General features: G+C 40.6%; 1 protein-coding gene across 4 annotated transcripts in view; it reads right to left on the bottom strand.

Annotated features, from left to right (window-relative positions):
• Window positions 1-18602, bottom strand: part of phf14 (PHD finger protein 14) — a 104032-nt gene that overhangs the window by 69704 nt on the left and 15726 nt on the right. For all 4 annotated transcript variants that reach the window (XM_051415285.1, XM_051415283.1, XM_051415284.1 and 1 more), the window contains exons 5-11: window positions 12839-12998; window positions 11875-11986; window positions 9398-9535; window positions 7881-8027; window positions 5838-6108; window positions 3772-3878; window positions 2082-2177 (exon numbers count right to left, since the gene is read on the bottom strand). In XM_051415285.1, the coding sequence (XP_051271245.1) occupies window positions 2082-2177; window positions 3772-3878; window positions 5838-6108; window positions 7881-8027; window positions 9398-9535; window positions 11875-11986; window positions 12839-12998 (1031 nt within the window). The remainder of the gene's footprint in view (window positions 1-2081; window positions 2178-3771; window positions 3879-5837; window positions 6109-7880; window positions 8028-9397; window positions 9536-11874; window positions 11987-12838; window positions 12999-18602) is intronic.

An 18602-nucleotide genomic window follows, 5' to 3' on the forward strand; every position in this document is an offset into this window, starting at 1 on the left:
CTGGGCCGCTAACCTCCAAAAGCTTAAAAAAATGACACTAACTGGTGTATTATAGAAGCCAGCTCTTGCACTTCATTTTCTCTTTCTGCATTGCTCTTTGCTCCACTCACGTCACGTCCCTCTCAGTACACAAGCAACCCTGTTGTACTCTCATCGCTAAAAATCTGGAAACAGTTTAGACAACACTTTGGATTAAAATCCCCCTCTGTCCTTACCCCTATGTGTAATAACCATCTCTTTCTACCTTCTTCACTAGACCCAGCTTTTACTGGAAGAACAAAGGCCTGGTTTCTTTTTGTGATCTCTTTTTTGACGAGACATTTGGTAGTTTGGAGAACCTCGTCACTAAATTTGATCTAGCTAATTGTGGTCGATTCAGATATTCCCAGCTTCGTAATTTTTTAAGAACTCACTTTATGTCTTTCCCTAAACTACCAGAGAAGACTCTTCTAGAAAATATAATGTCTCTCTCAGCATCACAAAACAGCATTGGATCAATTTACATTCTTCTTCCCTCTTCGCAATCTCTTTTATGGCTAAAAGACACAAAAGAGCTTGACAAGGATTGGTGGAGAGAGTCACTGCTCAGGATCACCTCCACTAGCTCGTGTGCTGGTATGAGCCATATTCAGTTTAAAGTGGTTCACAGGATCCACTATACTAAAGGCAGGCTGAAGAAATTGTTTCCTGACACGGATGATTCTTGTATCAGATGCTCTCTCTCCCCAGCAGACCACACGCATACATTTTCTCCAGCCCAAAACTCAATTCCTTCTGCTCGTCTTTCTTCAACTCCCTTTCTGAAGTTCTGGACATCCCCCTGACCCCATGCCCTTTAACCGCTATCTTGGGTGTGTCTCCTGTGGGAAGGTTTAACAAGTATCAAGCTGGAAGAGTCCTAATCCCCCTGGCACAACCTCTTGCTGAAACCATATTATCACTACCTTGTTGTCGCTGTTTACATTCAGCCTAATGCAAATTCAAAAGATGACCTGCAGAATAATTTCCTGGGTGTATATGTGTATGTGTATAAATAACTGTATTTATTAGTTACTTTTTTTTTTTTCCATTTTATGTTTACCCCACCCATTATGTTCTGTGTGTGTAGCATAAAATAAGTTTGTAGCATAAATTACCATGTACCTTATTTTAGTTTATTTATATATTGTGCTCTATTATTATTTAATTAACAATTTCTGTTTTATTTATTTTACACTGAACAGTTGTTGACAGATGTGGTGTTAAGAAAGTAGTAGAGGACAGATGTGTTATCATTATATAACTTGGCTTAGGAACCGGAGGGTCGCTGGTTCAAATCCCAGATACCACAATATGGAGTGTGGACTGGTAGCTAGAGAGGTACCAGTTTCCCCTCCTGTGCACTGCCGAGGTACCCTTGAGCAAGGCAACCTAACCCCAAGAAACTGCTCATGGGTGCTGCTAATGCGGCGGCCCATCAATCCACCATCTCTCTCCCTGTTGCATGTCCACAAGTGCATGAAGTGTGTATTTCAGCCTGTGTGTGTAAGAACAAAAAAAGAGTGAAAGGAAGAATTTCCCCAATAGGGGATTAATAAAGTATATATATATCTTCTTCTTCTTCTTCTTCTATAAACTATTAGGTACACACTTTGTATAAACCCTCCCAATAACCCTGTGTATAAATTCAAGTATTAGTCTGTTCCAGTAAAAACACTAAAGATCTCAGTCTATTTCTGTATACTGCGGTTCAGACTCATTAAATAACCCATCAGCCATAGTGGCACATCTTAGCAATTGGTTGCCATAGTAACGAGAAGAGGGAGACAGCTTTTACTTCCCCACATTCAGGACTGACTTCATGGCAAATGACAGGTCAATCAGTTAGTGCAAAATGAAAGGATTTTTATAAACAGTGGGGTTATTACAGACTGCGGTACCACCCCACTACTGGCCATGAGGGTTGGTACTCGCAATCTGCACAACTCTCCAACACAAATCATTGCTACGCTAAAAAAGGAAATCTATAAACAGGAGTCTTCCGGAAACTTGGATTGGGGGGGGGAGGCGGTGTGAAGGAACAGTGATGGCGGTGATGGTACCTGGCCCAGGATGCCGCCCAGCACAGTCCACATGGCCTGGCCTTCACTTCGCAGCTCTCCATTGACATTCAGCAGCTCCTCCAGAGACTCGCAGAGCTACAAGAGGGGGGAAGAGACAACGTGAGGCAAGGACACCACTGTTTCTAGCTCACACACACACACACACACACACAGCACACACAGCACACACAACACACACAACACACACACACACACACACACACACACACACACACACACACACACACACACACACACACACACACACACACACACACACACACACACACACACACACACACACACACACACACAGATGTTCTACAAGTTCATTTTTGCATTATTACGAATGTCTGTAATTTAAAATGTAAAAATATTAAAAAAAATGTCTTTTATCTGGAAGAAAACCTAGACGATCTGGTTTTTACTAGCTCATTTAAAAAGGTCCAGTGTATAACATTTCACTGCTAGATGCCATTAAAATCATTCACACTGGTCCTTTAAGGTTACACGACTTGCTAACCATCTAGGCAGTAAAGAAAAAACAAGCACAGAGCCTTCTTGATTTGTCACAGCCAATCACAAGGCTATCTGATAAAGCTCCTCCCTAACTCTGGTTTAATTGGCTCATGGTCACAGGGGCAGCGTAGTACTAGGAAGGGTCACAGTTTGAGTAAAAAGACAGCTTCTTTGTCAGTTGTGCGTTAACACTTGAGAGTTGAGCCTTGTGTCACCAGTAAACCTTGTGCTGGGCTCTACTGCAGTATACCAGTCAAAGAAAAACTTAATGACACTCCTCTGCTGGCATTTTCTCCAAGGCCAGAGCTGTGTAAGAGCAGCTCAAACAGTGCAATTAGCAACACACACTCCATTAATGACGCTTAACACGTACGGCAGAAGACTGAACGCAACATTAACTCTTGTGACTTTTACTCAACTGGTGTATTCCCTTCCTCATGTTGACAGATGGAGCGGCAGTCTCTTTACAGAGGTTGCGTGTTTGAGGAGAGAAAGGCACGCACTGAATTCAGCTTTCATCACACAGCACAGTGAGGAAACATCTAACGTGGTGATGTAGTTGTACACGCCCGGCTGAACGTTGGCCGTAAAAACACTGAGCTAACAACTAAGGTAGGATGGCCCCCTACTCAATCAAACAATCATTCAATATTCCCAACCACCACTGGAAATACAGTCATTGATTTTGTTTTGCCTAAAAACCATTCTTTCACTAAATTCTTTGACTTCTGTTTTGCACTTTTAACTGACTGAAAACAGCACCACTGCTGCTGCAGACACTGTTACACTGCAGATAGATATGAATCTTAGTTTATGGTTATAGCTCATCCCGCTTCAGTTTTATTTTCAGGAGAAGCAAAGAGGGCATGACATAAAGTAAAGGACCCAGGGCCCGATTTGAACTCGGGCCGCTGCTGTAAGGACTGTGATATGTGGCACGCCCTCTACCCAGTGAAAGCATACAATAATAACCCTGAAACACTATCTACCAATATATTCTTAGCTTGATTATGGGATGCCACAGTGCTGTGTTGTACTCTGAGGTGATAATTCTTTGTTTAATAATTTGTGATGGAATTGCTGCCAAGCATAATATAATGTCAGCACTCCACTTGTACATTTAGTGAACCAGAAATGACCCATTTCTTAGTGGGTCTGGACCGTGCTTCACCTTGTTGTACTCCAAGTGCAGTTTTTCTTGCTCACTCTCCAGCTTGTCTTTTAAGTTCTTCTGTTCGGAGATGTTGTCCTGGATCTGGATCATTCGCATGTTCCGCTCTGAATATCAATGGGACAAAAATCAATAGCACGATCGCAATCTATATACAGGAAAAAAGCACATGAGAGAGCGTACTGATGGCAGATAGGCCCTTTGCTGCAGGCCAATGGACTGTGCTCTCAAGGTTACCAGCATGGTGTGTCACACATCTGGAATCATAATCTTTAATAATTTATTTGGAGAGAAAGTGCCTTCACACAGCATTAGAAACAATAACTTAACCACCCTGTACAACAGCTAAAGATATACAGTGTGCAGATACATGCCAAACCCCTTTTAGCTGAGTGAAAATCACAATACCAGGCTTCATTCCTGCACTTCAGATCTAAAAAATAGAGATTAGAAGCTTCTTACTATAACATTGTACTGATCCTTTAATTGCTTATCTATGAATATAAGTGCATGGGGCAGAATACAACCATACAGATATCACATTTTAAGCTGAGTGCTCTTCCTCAGGCAGCTCTGAAGGAGAATAGGAGGAGGAAGGGAAGGAAATATAGGCTGACACATTCAAGAAATATTTCAAGTGTACTGTTTGCTAAAGTTGCATGAGAATAGCATTTGAACCATTCTTTAAGTAAAGCTCTGCCTTTGTTTTAAAACAAAAAGAGGTTAGGGGGTTTGATAGTGCTATGGTTATGCAGGGTTTCCCCAAGGACATTCGCTAGTGGAGGTGGGAAACGTTTGTTTAATAAGCCTAGCGTTATATTTCATGAAATAATTTCCTCTGATGTTAGCGGACACGCTCTTTATTTAAGACGAGGCGCCTCCACTATAAAACAACTTGAAACCATGTGTTTTTGACACTCATGCATACCTTTATTTAAATCATGTTTTAGCCAGTGAGAGCTGGAGAGATGGACAGGAAAAGCAGGGGAGAGAGGGGCCATGACATGCAGCAAAGAGCCAGGGCTGGAATGGAACCTGGTCTGCTCATTGAAAAAAAAGAAGCCTTGTTTGTGGAAAATTCATATTTTTGTCAACAAAAAAAAAATCTTGTCAAGCATGTTTTGCATCGGGAAAGTAATATGGTTTTAATAAAATACGTCTAACTTTACTTGATATTATAGGTCATATTGAGCTAGATTTAAACAGTTAATGGTTTAGTGGTTTGCATAATATCCCAGCAGAGGAACGAGAGGGTTTTCCTTATTTTAAGAGTAAGACCACTGGCACAATGTCTAGTTTAAGAGAAAGTAGTCTTGTCCCAGTGTTGAAAATGAAGCAGCTGTTTAATTTTTCATTGTTTTAATAAAATGGTAGAAATAAGAATGCTTCTGGTGCCTTAATTTAAGACAGTTACTTATTTTTATTATGCCAGAAATTGGGTCTTCTTGAAAGAAGAATTATTAATCTTAATCTTTAATCCTAAATTCAGTTCAATAAAGTGACCAAAATACTTATTTTAACAAAGTCTATCTTAAATAACTGAGTTAGTCTAGTTTTAAGGTCCATTACAGTCTTTCAGTGGCACAATTGGCTTGGACCCCACAGGCAGACTTTTGCTCAATACAAGAAAATGTGATTATACTTTAGAATATTTGATTTTTCTACGCATTTTTTCTTTTGATTCTGTTTACGCAGTGCTGCCGTAAGGAGTCAGTCTTGATAAATAAAGTGATCTATGCACAGGAATGGATTTTCATGTTTTTTTCCCCCTAATAATGACCCCTTGGGGGCTCTGTAGGCTCCTGCACTTGGTGCATCTTGTTTATTTATGGCCATCTAAAGCATCAGTTTCACTAACTGTAAACAAGGAGTTCAGATCTAGAAAACCTTTCCCCATCAGACATGAAGGTGTCTCTTTCCACTGTTGTACAACAATAACTGATAGAGAGGAAATAGTTAAAGGCTCTCTGCTGACTCTGAAAATTAGATCAGATCAGTAGTGTGGACATACATGGGTTGGAAGTGTATTTGTTGAGTGTATATATTGAGTATATATATTTCCTCACCCAGGTAGTAGTTGACGAAGTCTGCTGTGAGGGCAGGCTGCTTGTGTTTCCTGCGTCCATCCATGCTGGCGTTGGCGTCAGACGTGTCCACAGGGAAAATGTCAGTGCTGATGCCCATCAGCTCCGCCTTCCTCATCAGCTTCCTGATGGCTGAGGCACTAGAGGTCAGAGGTCGCGGCAGCTTCTCCCGGGGCACCCACGCCTGAGGCCGAGTGTTCCTGGACAGCTCTGCTTTCGCCCTGTACTGCTGCAGGCGGGTGGTGATTCGGGCCTGCAGGTGGGACACACACGTGTTCACATACGCCCACATTCTAATGTGTGTGGACACCTGAGGATTACCCCATATAGCATAGGTGGACATGTGATTCCAAAACCATGTTCATTAATGTGTTGCTCTAACAGTCTCTTCTTCAGGCTGTCCAGCATATGTTGGATCCCGGCTGCAGGAACCTGTTCCCATTCACACATAAGAGGATTGGTGAGGTCCAACACTGATGTTGGCTGATAAGGTCTGGCTCTTATTGCCAACTGTTGAGACAAACTGGAAGCACACTGTTGTCTGTAGCATTAAAGGCCCAGTGTGTAGGGTTCAGTGGCATGTAGCGCTGATGTTGCAGATTGAATTTGAATACAGCTCACATTCCAAGCATGAAGGAGAAACTACAGTGGCCACGGAAACAAGCGAAAAAAACAAACAGCCATATCTAAAGCCAGTGTTTGGGCTACCGTAGAAACAAAGAAGTTCAACATGATGGATTACCTGCATTTTTCTGAATCAGTTGTTAAATGGTCTGGCTTAGTTCCTCAGGTGTTTATCGGCAATAATCTGGCAATATAATGAGTATCACGATCACGTTGCAATTTTCTTTCAATCTAATTTTAGGAAAATTGTCACCACTAGATGCATAAAATCTGAGTTGAAAAAACGTTTACTTTTATAACACTGCTATCAGACAGTTGGGAGTTTAAATACATAAATTGATACAATGGTTTTTGAGAATCGACAATATCGTGATACAATATTTTTTACATTTACTTAGACCCCTAAGACACCCCCTGAGTGTGTATTGGAAAGAATCTAGCGATATGATATCACAATACACAGTTTACAATGTATAGCGATTTTCTTAAAAATGTATTTCAGGAAAAGAGTGGGATCAGAATTTGTATTTCTCACAGTAACAGTGCAACCGTATTGCATTTGGCCATATTGCCATTTCGATAATATTTTGATTAATTGTATAGCCCTAATAAAAACTAAATCATACATTTATAGCAAGCAGCTACTAACATGTCCACTTCTTGGCCATATCAATATAAGTTCAGGTTCATGCCATACAATGAGCCCTGTCTGTTTTTTTAATTAGCTAATGCAACTAACTATCACACCTTCATATGACCATAACATGGCTCAACTGCACTGTTCACAATAACTGCACTGAAAAGAGGGTCAGTGTGTGAAATAAACCCGACTGATTTTGTTATTTCTATATTTATGTTATTTATACTAACAACATCTAAAGTTAACTGAAAGTTATCATTTATAACATGATCACTGTAAATCTTGGGAACTCTGTGGGTTTTTTACTATTTTTAGTTTAACCACCAGTCTCTTCTTCTGTGGTTTTCTCCCCTGCCACAGTCCTTTTAATAGCTGATATCCAGAAACAAATCTGATGCTTGCTGAAAGGAATAAGATAGAATTTAACTCTGGGTTTGGTGACGTCCTCTATTCGTGCAGTTTTTTGTGTGTTTGCTGTAGTGGCAGAAATGTTCTTAGATACTCAGCAGTCAGCACTAATGCATCCAATATGGGGACTGTGAGAGGCTGTGACGTCACCTTTCATAGACCAAAATGGGACTGGGTACTGACATTAATTCAAATAAAATGCCAATTCTAATGACTACCAACAACTGCATTTTAACTCTACTATATTCATGCCCTAAACCTAATCGTGACCCAAGACCTAATCTTCTACAAACACACAAGCACATGTCTGACAGTTGTTTATGCTGCAGCTTATATGAATGAAAGAACCTTACCTGAGCTTCAGGAGTGAGCTGTTTCTCTCTCTCCTGCAAAGAGACCTTACAGTAAGACTGTAAGGCCAGGTAATTCTTCCTTTTCCACTTCCTGTCAAAGCGGTCTGCGTGCTGTTTGCAGTACGCAAAAAATGGATCTGCAATATCCTGAGGAAACAAAAACACACATGCATGAACAATGCAACACAATTAGTAACTTATACTACATTGACATTTTACAACCGAGTCCCCTCGAGTCCCCACAGTTTTCCAGCTGCTGGCCTTCTGGAATCATTTAAGGCTAACCTGTTGCAGTGGATGCCATCAACAGTTTGACTTGTTGATAGATGCCTTTCTGTAAAATTGACTGGATGAAGTGGTTTGCAGTGGGTAGGTATTTCTCTGGATGCTAATATTATGCAAAAGACGAGGATGGATGGTGCGTACATGAACTGCCCAGCAGATTCCACAGTGATTGTTAATACTCCTGTCCTATCCTCTCAAAAAAACAAAAAGTCATTCTGTAAAATAATAATAATAATAATATATAAATCATGTATTAAAGGCTCCATAAATAAGATTCTAAAGAATTTTAGGTATGTATGTATGTGATGCCTACAGCGTCAACAGTGTGCAACACTAGCTAAGTTTAGCTTATAAATGGAGTTCGCTAACATCCGCAAACGGCTGACACCCACCACAACACAGACTCCATCATAGTCCAAAGTCCAAAATCAAAGTTAACATTACTGCAAAGCTTGTGGAATATTTTGTCACATTGTGCTTTTAGCTGACTGATGTTAACAACGTACTAACACAGACGAATTGTTAGCTAGCTAAGGTAGAAAAATATGTTGAGCTAGCTTCATCCGGACTCCCAGAGCTAATGTTGGCTGGCTTGTGGCTGCTCTGTCGGCTGGTGCTGCAGGGATAACGTTGTTAAGCATGGCCGGGTTGCAGCTGGCATGGCTAACCCCAGCTGGCTTGCTTGTTTGCTAACATTATTGTTAGCAAAATACTCTCCATCTGAGTGGATATGATAGTTGGCTAAAGTAAGCTTGAAAAGTTACTTCTCCAGCTAACGTGATCGACGACACTAACTTATGTATCATGACAATAAATTATGCAACGGTACATAGCTTTCTACTAGCAAGGGGCGATGCGAGGCAGGGGCATCCAACTAGCTAACTGTAGCTAAGCTAAGCAGGGGTTGTCTGGCTTGCTGTGTTTTGACCGCATGGTGTGAGTCTGCCGTCGGTTGCTTCGTGGTGTTGGCAAGCTTGTTAGTAGTATGGAGTCCAAATATAATAAAGGAACTTTGCAGAGAGTAAAGTCCTACACACAGAAAGATGTGTTACACTGAAAGTCATATGTAAATCTACCAATGAAAAACTTTCAACTGGGTGTGACAGAAGTCGGGATGTATTTGATGTTTTGTGTCTAAAAACTCAACTTTTTGAATATTACTTCATTCACTGGAATTTTTCCACCCCTTCCAAAACAGCATTGTGGTTTGAATATCCAGATTTTTTTCTCACCTCCTCTGCTGCAGCTTCAGACAACAGTCCCTCCCTCTGTGCACAGGTAACATGGAAATAGGAGCGACACATTCCTGCGTCACAGCTGATGCACACACCAGTCCTGGCAAAGCGGGCATCCTCACAGAAACTGCACTCCTGCATGCAACAGAATACAACAGCGAGACTTCAAGTTGGAGCTGCAACAAGGAGAAAGTGACCACTGGTTTCTGTGAGCCCATCCACATGAGTGGCTTTCTTATACACATATGTGCAATTAGTTTTTCCAGTTGTGTGGTGGCGAGAGACATGCATCTACCCCCCAAAATGCATTTTCTCTCATGAGTCACCAAAGGCAACTCCTTTAGCTACACTACACAATGTATGAAGTCTGAAAACAGGATGGATAAAATGTTAAAGCATGTGCTATGTTCTCCCTAGGAGCCAGGCTTTAAAAAGTATTTTATCCGACATTCAAAGTGTCCAAATAGACTTTCAGTGGTATGGTGTTTAGCAGCTTAAAGTACCAAAAAGTATGTCACTGTCAATGCTGTTGATGCTTTCACCTCAACTGACATTTCAACTGCTTTCACAACTAGGGCAAATAAACAAATAGTTCAAAGATTGGTTCATAACATCAACATTCGAATGCTACGCCGGTCCGGACTCTATACATATATATACATACGTAGCGACCACGTTACATTGATGAATCGTAAATGAACCTGTATAGCACTTTTCTAGTCTCAAAACCACTCAAAGTGCTTTTACACTACATGGCACATTCACCCTTTCACACACATTCACTCAGTGATGGTAAAGCCCATCGAACAGAAACTAACATTCATACACATTCAAACACAGCATCAGGAGCAATTTGGGGTTCAGTATCTTGCTCAAGGATTCTTCGACATGTGGGATCGAACCAACAACCTTCCGATTAGGGGACGACCCGCTCTGCCTCTGCGCCACAGCCGCCCACGTCACATTGTGGTCTCCATCTCTATTCTCTCCTCTCTGTCTGTATAAAGCCTTTTCCCATGGAGGGCCACAATTTCATTAACAATGAAACACAGGCTAAAGTATTGTTAATCTGCAGAAAACTCAGCTCAGGTAGTTGGTCTAATCAATTTGCACTTTGTATTGCTAAAAGTTGAATATTATTGGTGGAATTGGTTAGTTCCAGCTTACATAAGAACACGTCACATTTTGATGGGTTATAAGGGTTAAAAAGTCATTTTTCATTTCACCTGGACTTTAAATGACAGTTCAACTGTTTTCATTGTTGCATGTGTTTTCACTGCTTATACTTGAACTGACACTTCAGCTACTTTCAGTGTTTATATGTCAACTGACAATTCCCCCAGCTTTCACTTCTTACACATTTAAAGTACCAGTATTATCTGAATGAGTGTTAATTATGAGTTTATCTGGACATATTTTAAGATACAATACAGTCAGAATACACTGATAGATGCGTTTCTAAGACATGTCTGCAGGGTTTTGAACATGTCACTACTCAACATACTGGTCTGGGCATGGGACGATATGAAACTTTAATGTCACGATTATCGTGACCAAAATAACTGCGATACACTGTATTATCACAATAATCATGAAAATATACTTCCTCCCTTTAAAGTTGCACCAAAACATGCTGGAATCACTTTACCCTACATTTAGTTTAGAAACACATAATTTATAGCATCACAGATAGGAACCTCATCTCCCTGTTCTTTATTTTGGAATCTATACTATTACCACACACCCGGTTGAACTGTTTTTTTTTTTGCCTTCAGCTATTGTGACAGGTTTAGGATTTTGGAATGACTGGAAAGATGCAGTGCTAGTCCCCTTGTTCAAAATAAAACCGGAAATCAACATAGGACTGTATGCTGGAGAACAAGACAGACTCATGTGAGGATATTCACGATTATCCCGAATCACAATTATCATGATATTGGAAATTCACCACAATAAATAGTGTTTTTATCGTGATATGCAATGATATTGTATATCGTCCCATCCCTAATTTCAACAGTGTACACAGCAACTGTTTTCACAGCTGCGTAATCAACAGGCACCTCGACTGAGACACTTAAATTTGACTTCAACTGACATTTTAGGTGCTTTCATCACTTCTTAAAATGACAGCTCAAATGTTTTCATTGCTTACACTTGAACTGACAATTCCACTGCTTTCATCTTTAACTTTTTGACCAACAGTCCAACTTCAACTTATTCTTCAAACAAGAGTTCATTGTAGAATAGTATTTTCTCGTTCTAGTGGACAATAACTAAGAAGGAATGACGATGAAACATAATTATATATTTGGATATACATTCGGGATAGACTAATCAAAAAGAGCATCTTAAAAAGCGGCTCCAGCAGGATGTTTAACATGCCAGTAAAACCTAAATCAACATTAAACCAACCACCATCAATATGTAAAAAAAAAAAGGAAAAAAGGAAAAAAAGAAAAAAAGAGAGCACTTGCCTTGGCTCCATATTTGGAATAATTCATCTCTGTGAGTGTTACTGGTCGTAGTTTATCGATGTCTCCAAATGCAACTCCGGGAACGTAAAGTGCACAAACCACATGCACCCATCTGAAAACAGAGAGGAAGAAAAGCAAACAGGCTGATAAACTGGTTTGTTGAAGAGAAACAGAACAGACTACAACACATTTGTATGCAAACCATGACCAGAAAATTTAGATTTCGTAGACCTGTAAAGTAGTTTTTAAAAGGTGACATTTAAAATGTACTGATTTCTGGTCACTGATTTCAAGAAACACCACCGAATTGATTAAAATCTATGGCTGTGGTTATTTTTGCATTTAGTGTAGTGAATTACAGCAGACAATAAGAAACTTAATATCATGAAATTGGCTGCAGTGAGTTGCTCAGACACTTCAAAAAGAAATGGATTCATAGATTTATGTAGCCCCAGACTCTAGCTACAGTTTGGTGTGACACAATTTCAAATGCGGACTTTAGGGAAGAGAATCCGAAGTCCAATATAAAGATATCCATCTCTAGCAAGCAACAGCTTCACAGTTTAATTTGCTGTGTTTTTCATGCTCTAGTGAAGTAGTAAATTCGGGCGCAGCCTGGCTGAGGAGCACTATCAGCGATAACGTGGCTGAAGTCTCCACGCTTCACATAACACACTCTTTTCTCTCACTCCTTTTCTTTCTCTATCTGTTCTCTTCCCTCCATCCCCATCTCTCATTCCTCTACCAGTTCTCTCTCTCTCTCTCTCTCTCTCCTCCTTAATCCAACTTCCTCTTTTTTCCACTGCTGAATATATGTACAATTTAGCTTGTACATATATTGCCTTCAGCATTTCAACCAGCTAAGGTCATTAACTGAGGCGTTATTTTGTTTCTGAACACGTTCCACTGGCTGCCTCTCGTAAATGGCAAGTGACCACCGGGTCAGTGCGCTACTGTATCCCACCTCCCGGCGTCCGTCTCTTTGAAGATGCCATCCTGGTTTGGGCACAGCTCACAGCTGGGAGTCACTCCATTCTTACAGGCATCACAGAACCAAGGTTCTGTCGAATTCTCTGAGGCGGAGCTCATGATGGAGTCGCTCTCACCATCCACGCCGTAACATCCTGGAAACAGATTGGAATTGCCAGTTTAGCAATATTAGCTACATTGTTAATTAAAGACAATATCAGTCATCCTATCGTGCATGTCACTGCCTCTCATAAAAGGCAGTGGCCTGGACGATACGGCCTGTCGCTACCCTCCAAGAAGCAGAAGGAATATAGGCCAATGACCTGACAGTTCATATCGGTCAGTGGCTAAAGCTAAAAACACTTGAAAACCTCAAAATCAGATTTTGGGGATTCTCAAAAAACAACTTATTTACTGGTTATCTATTATGTAAAAATTACTTACACACACTTTCAAAAATGTTTAATCCTTTTCAAAGTAATACTGTAATCATTCTGTTTAGGCTGCAGCATTTAAATATTTGATTTAATTAATTTGCAAGGGGGCTGCACCAATGACTAATAAGTATGGTATTTAAAAACAGACCGGTCAGATTTAAGGCAGCAGAGGCCAAGATTTTGACTTTTTAGTCCCAAGAATAGGTCAAGCTCCGAAAACACCAGACCCAACATTTCCCATATTACAACTTGATGGCATCTTTGATTCAACCATACCCTAGTACATGTCTTTCAACTCCCCAATCTCAGCTTGTAAGGCAGGCTTAGTGTTGTGTTAAGACAAGCACATTTTGAAGATGGTTAAAACATAAAAGTGACATATATACACCTATAACGTTAGGCTCAACCGGCCACCCTGGTGCTAATAATGTTCTGCAGTCCCATACCAACAGACTGTGATTCACTGTGTGTTCTGACACCTTTCTATCAGAACCAGCATTAACTGTTTCAGCAGTTTAAGGTACAGTAGCTCGTCTGTTGGATCGGACCACACGGGTCAGCCTTCACTCCCCACGTGCATCAATGAGCCTTGGCCCCCCCCATGACCCTTTCTCTGGTTCTTTTCCTTCCTTGGAGCACTTCTGATAGGTACTGACCTCTGCAGACCGGGAACACCCCACAAGAGCTGCAGGTTTGGAGATGCTCTGACCCAGTCGTCTAGCCATCACAATGTGGCCCTTGTCAAAGTCTCTCAGATCCGCACACTGCCCATTTTTCCTTTTCAAAATTTGTAATAAACTGGGGAAAAAAATATACTGGAAACCAGATAATAACATAAGTGTGTCAACAATAAATAACTGTGAATAACTATGCAACCCACATGAATTGTGTTTATTACATCTTACATGTAGCACGTCAGTCACAAACTATGACTATTCAGCTGCAAGTTTTCTACTTTCTGGAAGTCATTCCACAAAAATTCACATTCAAGAAACATTCTGCTGTCTTGAGTGACATCAATCGGATGACATAATCCATCAATCCTGAAAACTGAATGCGAAGAGATGACTGCATGGACCTCTTGCTCTGCCATATATTTGTTTATCCCTTCACTGGTAACTGAGGTAACAACACAAAGCAATGAGATGGAAACATTGTCTCTGTTGAGCAATCTGTTTTTGTGGTTGGACTTCTGCCTTTATGTTTAAAACCAACAGAACAAAAGGATGCTCTGAGAGCTTTTCTTGGAAAGCTACAACACAATTTAGGGATAAAACTGAAACCAATCAGCATCCGGAGACATACTAGCATTGCTGTACTGTCAATATTGCTGACTCTACTGTATAGTACATATAACCCTGTGTTTTCTCTAAAACTCTGGGAATCAAGTACAAAACACAAAAAAACTGAAAATAGAGCTTGTCTACTCTGGTCAAAAGCTGTCAATCTACTGTGACACTGCAGCACCACAAATTGAACATTTGATTAAAAAAAATTAAGCAAGAAGAAGCCAAGCGAAATAATTTTAATGTTGTCCTCTTAATTTTCTGAGGTTGCCTAAACAATTACTTGGCTGATGCGGTTTCTATGGCAGCTATTACACCAGGCAGACGTGCTCTCTACTACCAATGAGGGCAGCAATCAGTACTCTGCCTCCGTTGGGGAGATAACACTCCAACTCCTAATTCAGTCAACCAGCCTTCGGGCTTTTTGAGCATTGGGAAAGACTCACAAATCAAAAGCTCAATGTTCTGCATGCCCGTCACTGTGTGCCACACTGGGGAGTCGGGGAGCCCATTGAAAGCAAACACTGGGGCAGACTGAGTTGTTTATTCAGCTCTACACTTTGTTTGGTAGGTGCATGTCCTCTTCTGATTGAGAGACCATTTGCTGTGTGTCATGGTGAATCACTAATTTTGAACTCTGCTCTCAGAGGCTGGTGGGGGTATTCAGTTTTTACAGGACACTGTTTTTTTTCTTGAGATCAACTCAAAGGCAGGATACACCAATCAAGCTGCTGATTATTCCACAGGGGCTATTAAGTCACAGCTGGACTTCGTCCTGACCTTCAAAACGGAAGAACTACTTAGAATGTAACTACCTAAGATGTGACTATAACTACTGCCTATTTCTACCTCCATCTTCTTCCGCAGTATGTGGCAAGGGCAAGAGGCCATGTCCTGCTAGCACCAATATAGCTCCACTCAACGTTTATTTTCCTAAAGAAAGGTATTACTGGAATACCTCTGGCAACAGTTGGGCGCTTCATCCTCACTGATTGGGCTTTGAACCGTGGAACTGGGGGTTGTGAACGACCGCCATGCTGGTTTAACTGACTTATGGCTGAACCGTGGCACAAATCTTCGGTGTTCCTTTTGAACTGCGATACAAAGCTCAGCCCGTTAAGCTACGGGTTGCTGGCTAATATGAGCTAAGCTGACAAAAAGTGATGACTACAGGATAGCTTCATAATCCCCGAAGGAAAGATTATCCTTGTCAGAAATGACAAGCTTGGCAAGAAAAAAAAGAAGGGGCAAGGTAGAGTTGACTGTACCAAGAGAAGTACTTTTAACTGTATTGAGATTTAATAGAAAGAATTGTTGGCTTGCCTTCAATGGAGGCTAACCGGCTACGGTATGGATGCATCCAGCAGTGAGAATATGAAATTATATGTGGAAAGACATAGAATAAGGTAATGCAGGGGGGGTTGTTTTTCCATGAGATGAAAAGACAAGTGATGAGCACCTCACATAAATGAACCAGCCATCTGTTATTCTGACAGCAGCCTCCTACTAATCACCTATCTATAGCTACATACCCAAGAATAATGGTGACAGATTAAAATAAAAATATGAATAAATGAGTGGAGAAACATAATGAATGCAGATGCTTCCATACAGGAAAAAATGGTCACTGAATGGTTTGATGAGTATGAAGATGATGTTGATCATATGCTATGGCCTGCATAGTCACCAGATCTGAACCTAACTACAACTATGGGAAATCTTGGAGCGACGTGTTAGACAGCATCCTTCATTTCCAACATCAAAACAGTAATTGAGGGAATATCTTTCATCTCTATCGTTCCACACACTTGGAGAATCTATGACAAGGAGTGCTTTAGATGTTGTGGAGGCTTGTGGTGGAGCAACATCTTACTGATACACTTTGTGTTGGCTCAGCAACAAGTTGGTTAATAAATTGTTTAAATTAATGTTTTAAACAAGAATTCTAACAAAGTTCCAGTTTTTCAAGTGTAAACTTTACTGGTATTTTTAAGTCTTCTATGGTACTTAACTGAACTCAATCTGAAAACTGTATAGCCAGGCCATTATCATTGCATTTGAGATTATGTTATTTGTTCACATCCAAAGTTCTTATCAACACTATAGAAATTAGGGCTGGGCGATAAATCGATTTTGTCGATTAATTGGAATTCGTAGTTAAACACGATTTATTTTTAGTTAAAAACGGTTTTCTCTTGAACTTCCACAACACCGGCGCTCCCTTTGGGCTCCCGTAGGTCAGAGTGCGCTGACCCCTCCCCCCGCCTCTCCACAGATAAACACAACACGGCAGCAAGCCAGGATGAGCTCGTCCCCAAAAAAGACACAGTTTCGTCGGTTGTTTGGAACTGGTTTGGTTTTGTGGCGTCTGACAGCAAACAAACCACGACCCACTGCAAAGTTTGTTTGAAAGCTGTTGCAACCAAAGGTAGCAGTACGACCAATTTATTCCAGCACCTCAAGCAGAGGCATGATGCTCTCTGCGAGATATACAGGACCGCAGCCCACAAACACCCGCTAAAAAACAGTCTACAAAAAAATCTATTAAAATCGTAAATCAGGTTTGGTGTGAAAAAATCGGAGATTTTATTTTTAAGCCATATCGCCCGGCCCTAATAGAAATCAGCCCCTAGGAAATTCAATATGGATAAATTATTTTGGCTATAGTTACTTGTCAAAAGTTCTTATTTTTACCAACCCCAATTGGAGTAAAATATCACAAATGGTTCTTTTATGAGATTTCCTTTTTTATAAATCAATTTAAATATAAATCTTAACATGTTTGTTGTTTTTAAAAGCCCTCATAAAAACATATGAGCTCAAAATCATATTCAGCTACTTTCTTTTAAGGCTGTGGTTCCCGACCTTTTTTGTAAAACGTACCCCCACAGCTGAGTCCAATGAACTCAAGTACCCCTTCATCAACACCACCATTTCTGTTCCACATGTGTTAATTTGAATCCATTTCAGACTGGTCGTTATGTAACTATTATTCCTCATATAAAAGTGGATATAATAGGGGATGTTAAAATGTTAGAAATGTACAGTATGCGTCCCCAGCATTTAGAAAGCCTAGCCAGATGCTAATTGGCAAATAGCATAGTTAGCATTAATAAGCATAATCACTTACATGGACAATATTTCATATTTCACTACTTGGCCAGTATAGGAGTGGTTTGGGGGATTATTGAGGATGCTGAATCCATATCTGACATCTTCAAAAACAAAATGGCCATTTAAACTGTAACTGACCACATTCCAACTCCCAGTGGGCTGATTTTGAGAAATTTTTAGTCCCGTTTTGAGGTTACAGCTGGACATACTTTCCAAATGACACACTCCTATGAAAGTTATATTTTGTGTACTCAGTATCATTTATAGTGTTCCTATAAGGCTGAAATTCAATATCACTTTAACATTACTGGATCAGAAAAGGATGACAGCTTGATGGTGATGTATTATAAACATATCACTGACAACAGAAAACTGTTGCCCTTTAATAACAAAATAAGCAACCCACATGTACAGAATACTAAATAAAAGAAAACCAGCAGAGCTTAACACATGAATGTACAAAAACAACAAAAAGGACCTTCTTTGGCATTTACAGTCAAAGGCAAATAAAAGCAGAGGGAGAACTTGTGGTATGGTAATGATGTCTGCCTGTATGACTGGCAAGAGTCTGATAATCAAAAGGCAGGCTGTTAAGACCAGGACTCCTCTATGTGCTCTGTGGAGATGCTTGCTTTGTGGACTATTGCCCACTCCAGCTTTTGATCTCTCACCCAGGTCTTGTGAGCCTACCTTTCATGTCAGCCACTCTCCTCGTCTGAGAGGGAGTGATGGTGTCCGGACAGTGGTGCGCACACAAGAACAAAGAGAAGCGGTGAAGGCGAGCAGCAAGACTGACTCGTATGAGCTCCTGATACTGACAGCTCATCTCTCATCTCTGCCTTCCTTGCTTGCTTGACCATGTCTTAACCTTGAACAAGGTGCTTTGTGATCTCTGCAATGAGCTAACATGTTATGAGTTCAC

This window comes from Dicentrarchus labrax, unplaced genomic scaffold, assembly GCF_905237075.1.
Source record: "Dicentrarchus labrax unplaced genomic scaffold, dlabrax2021, whole genome shotgun sequence".
NCBI classification, from domain to species: Eukaryota; Metazoa; Chordata; class Actinopteri; family Moronidae; genus Dicentrarchus; species Dicentrarchus labrax.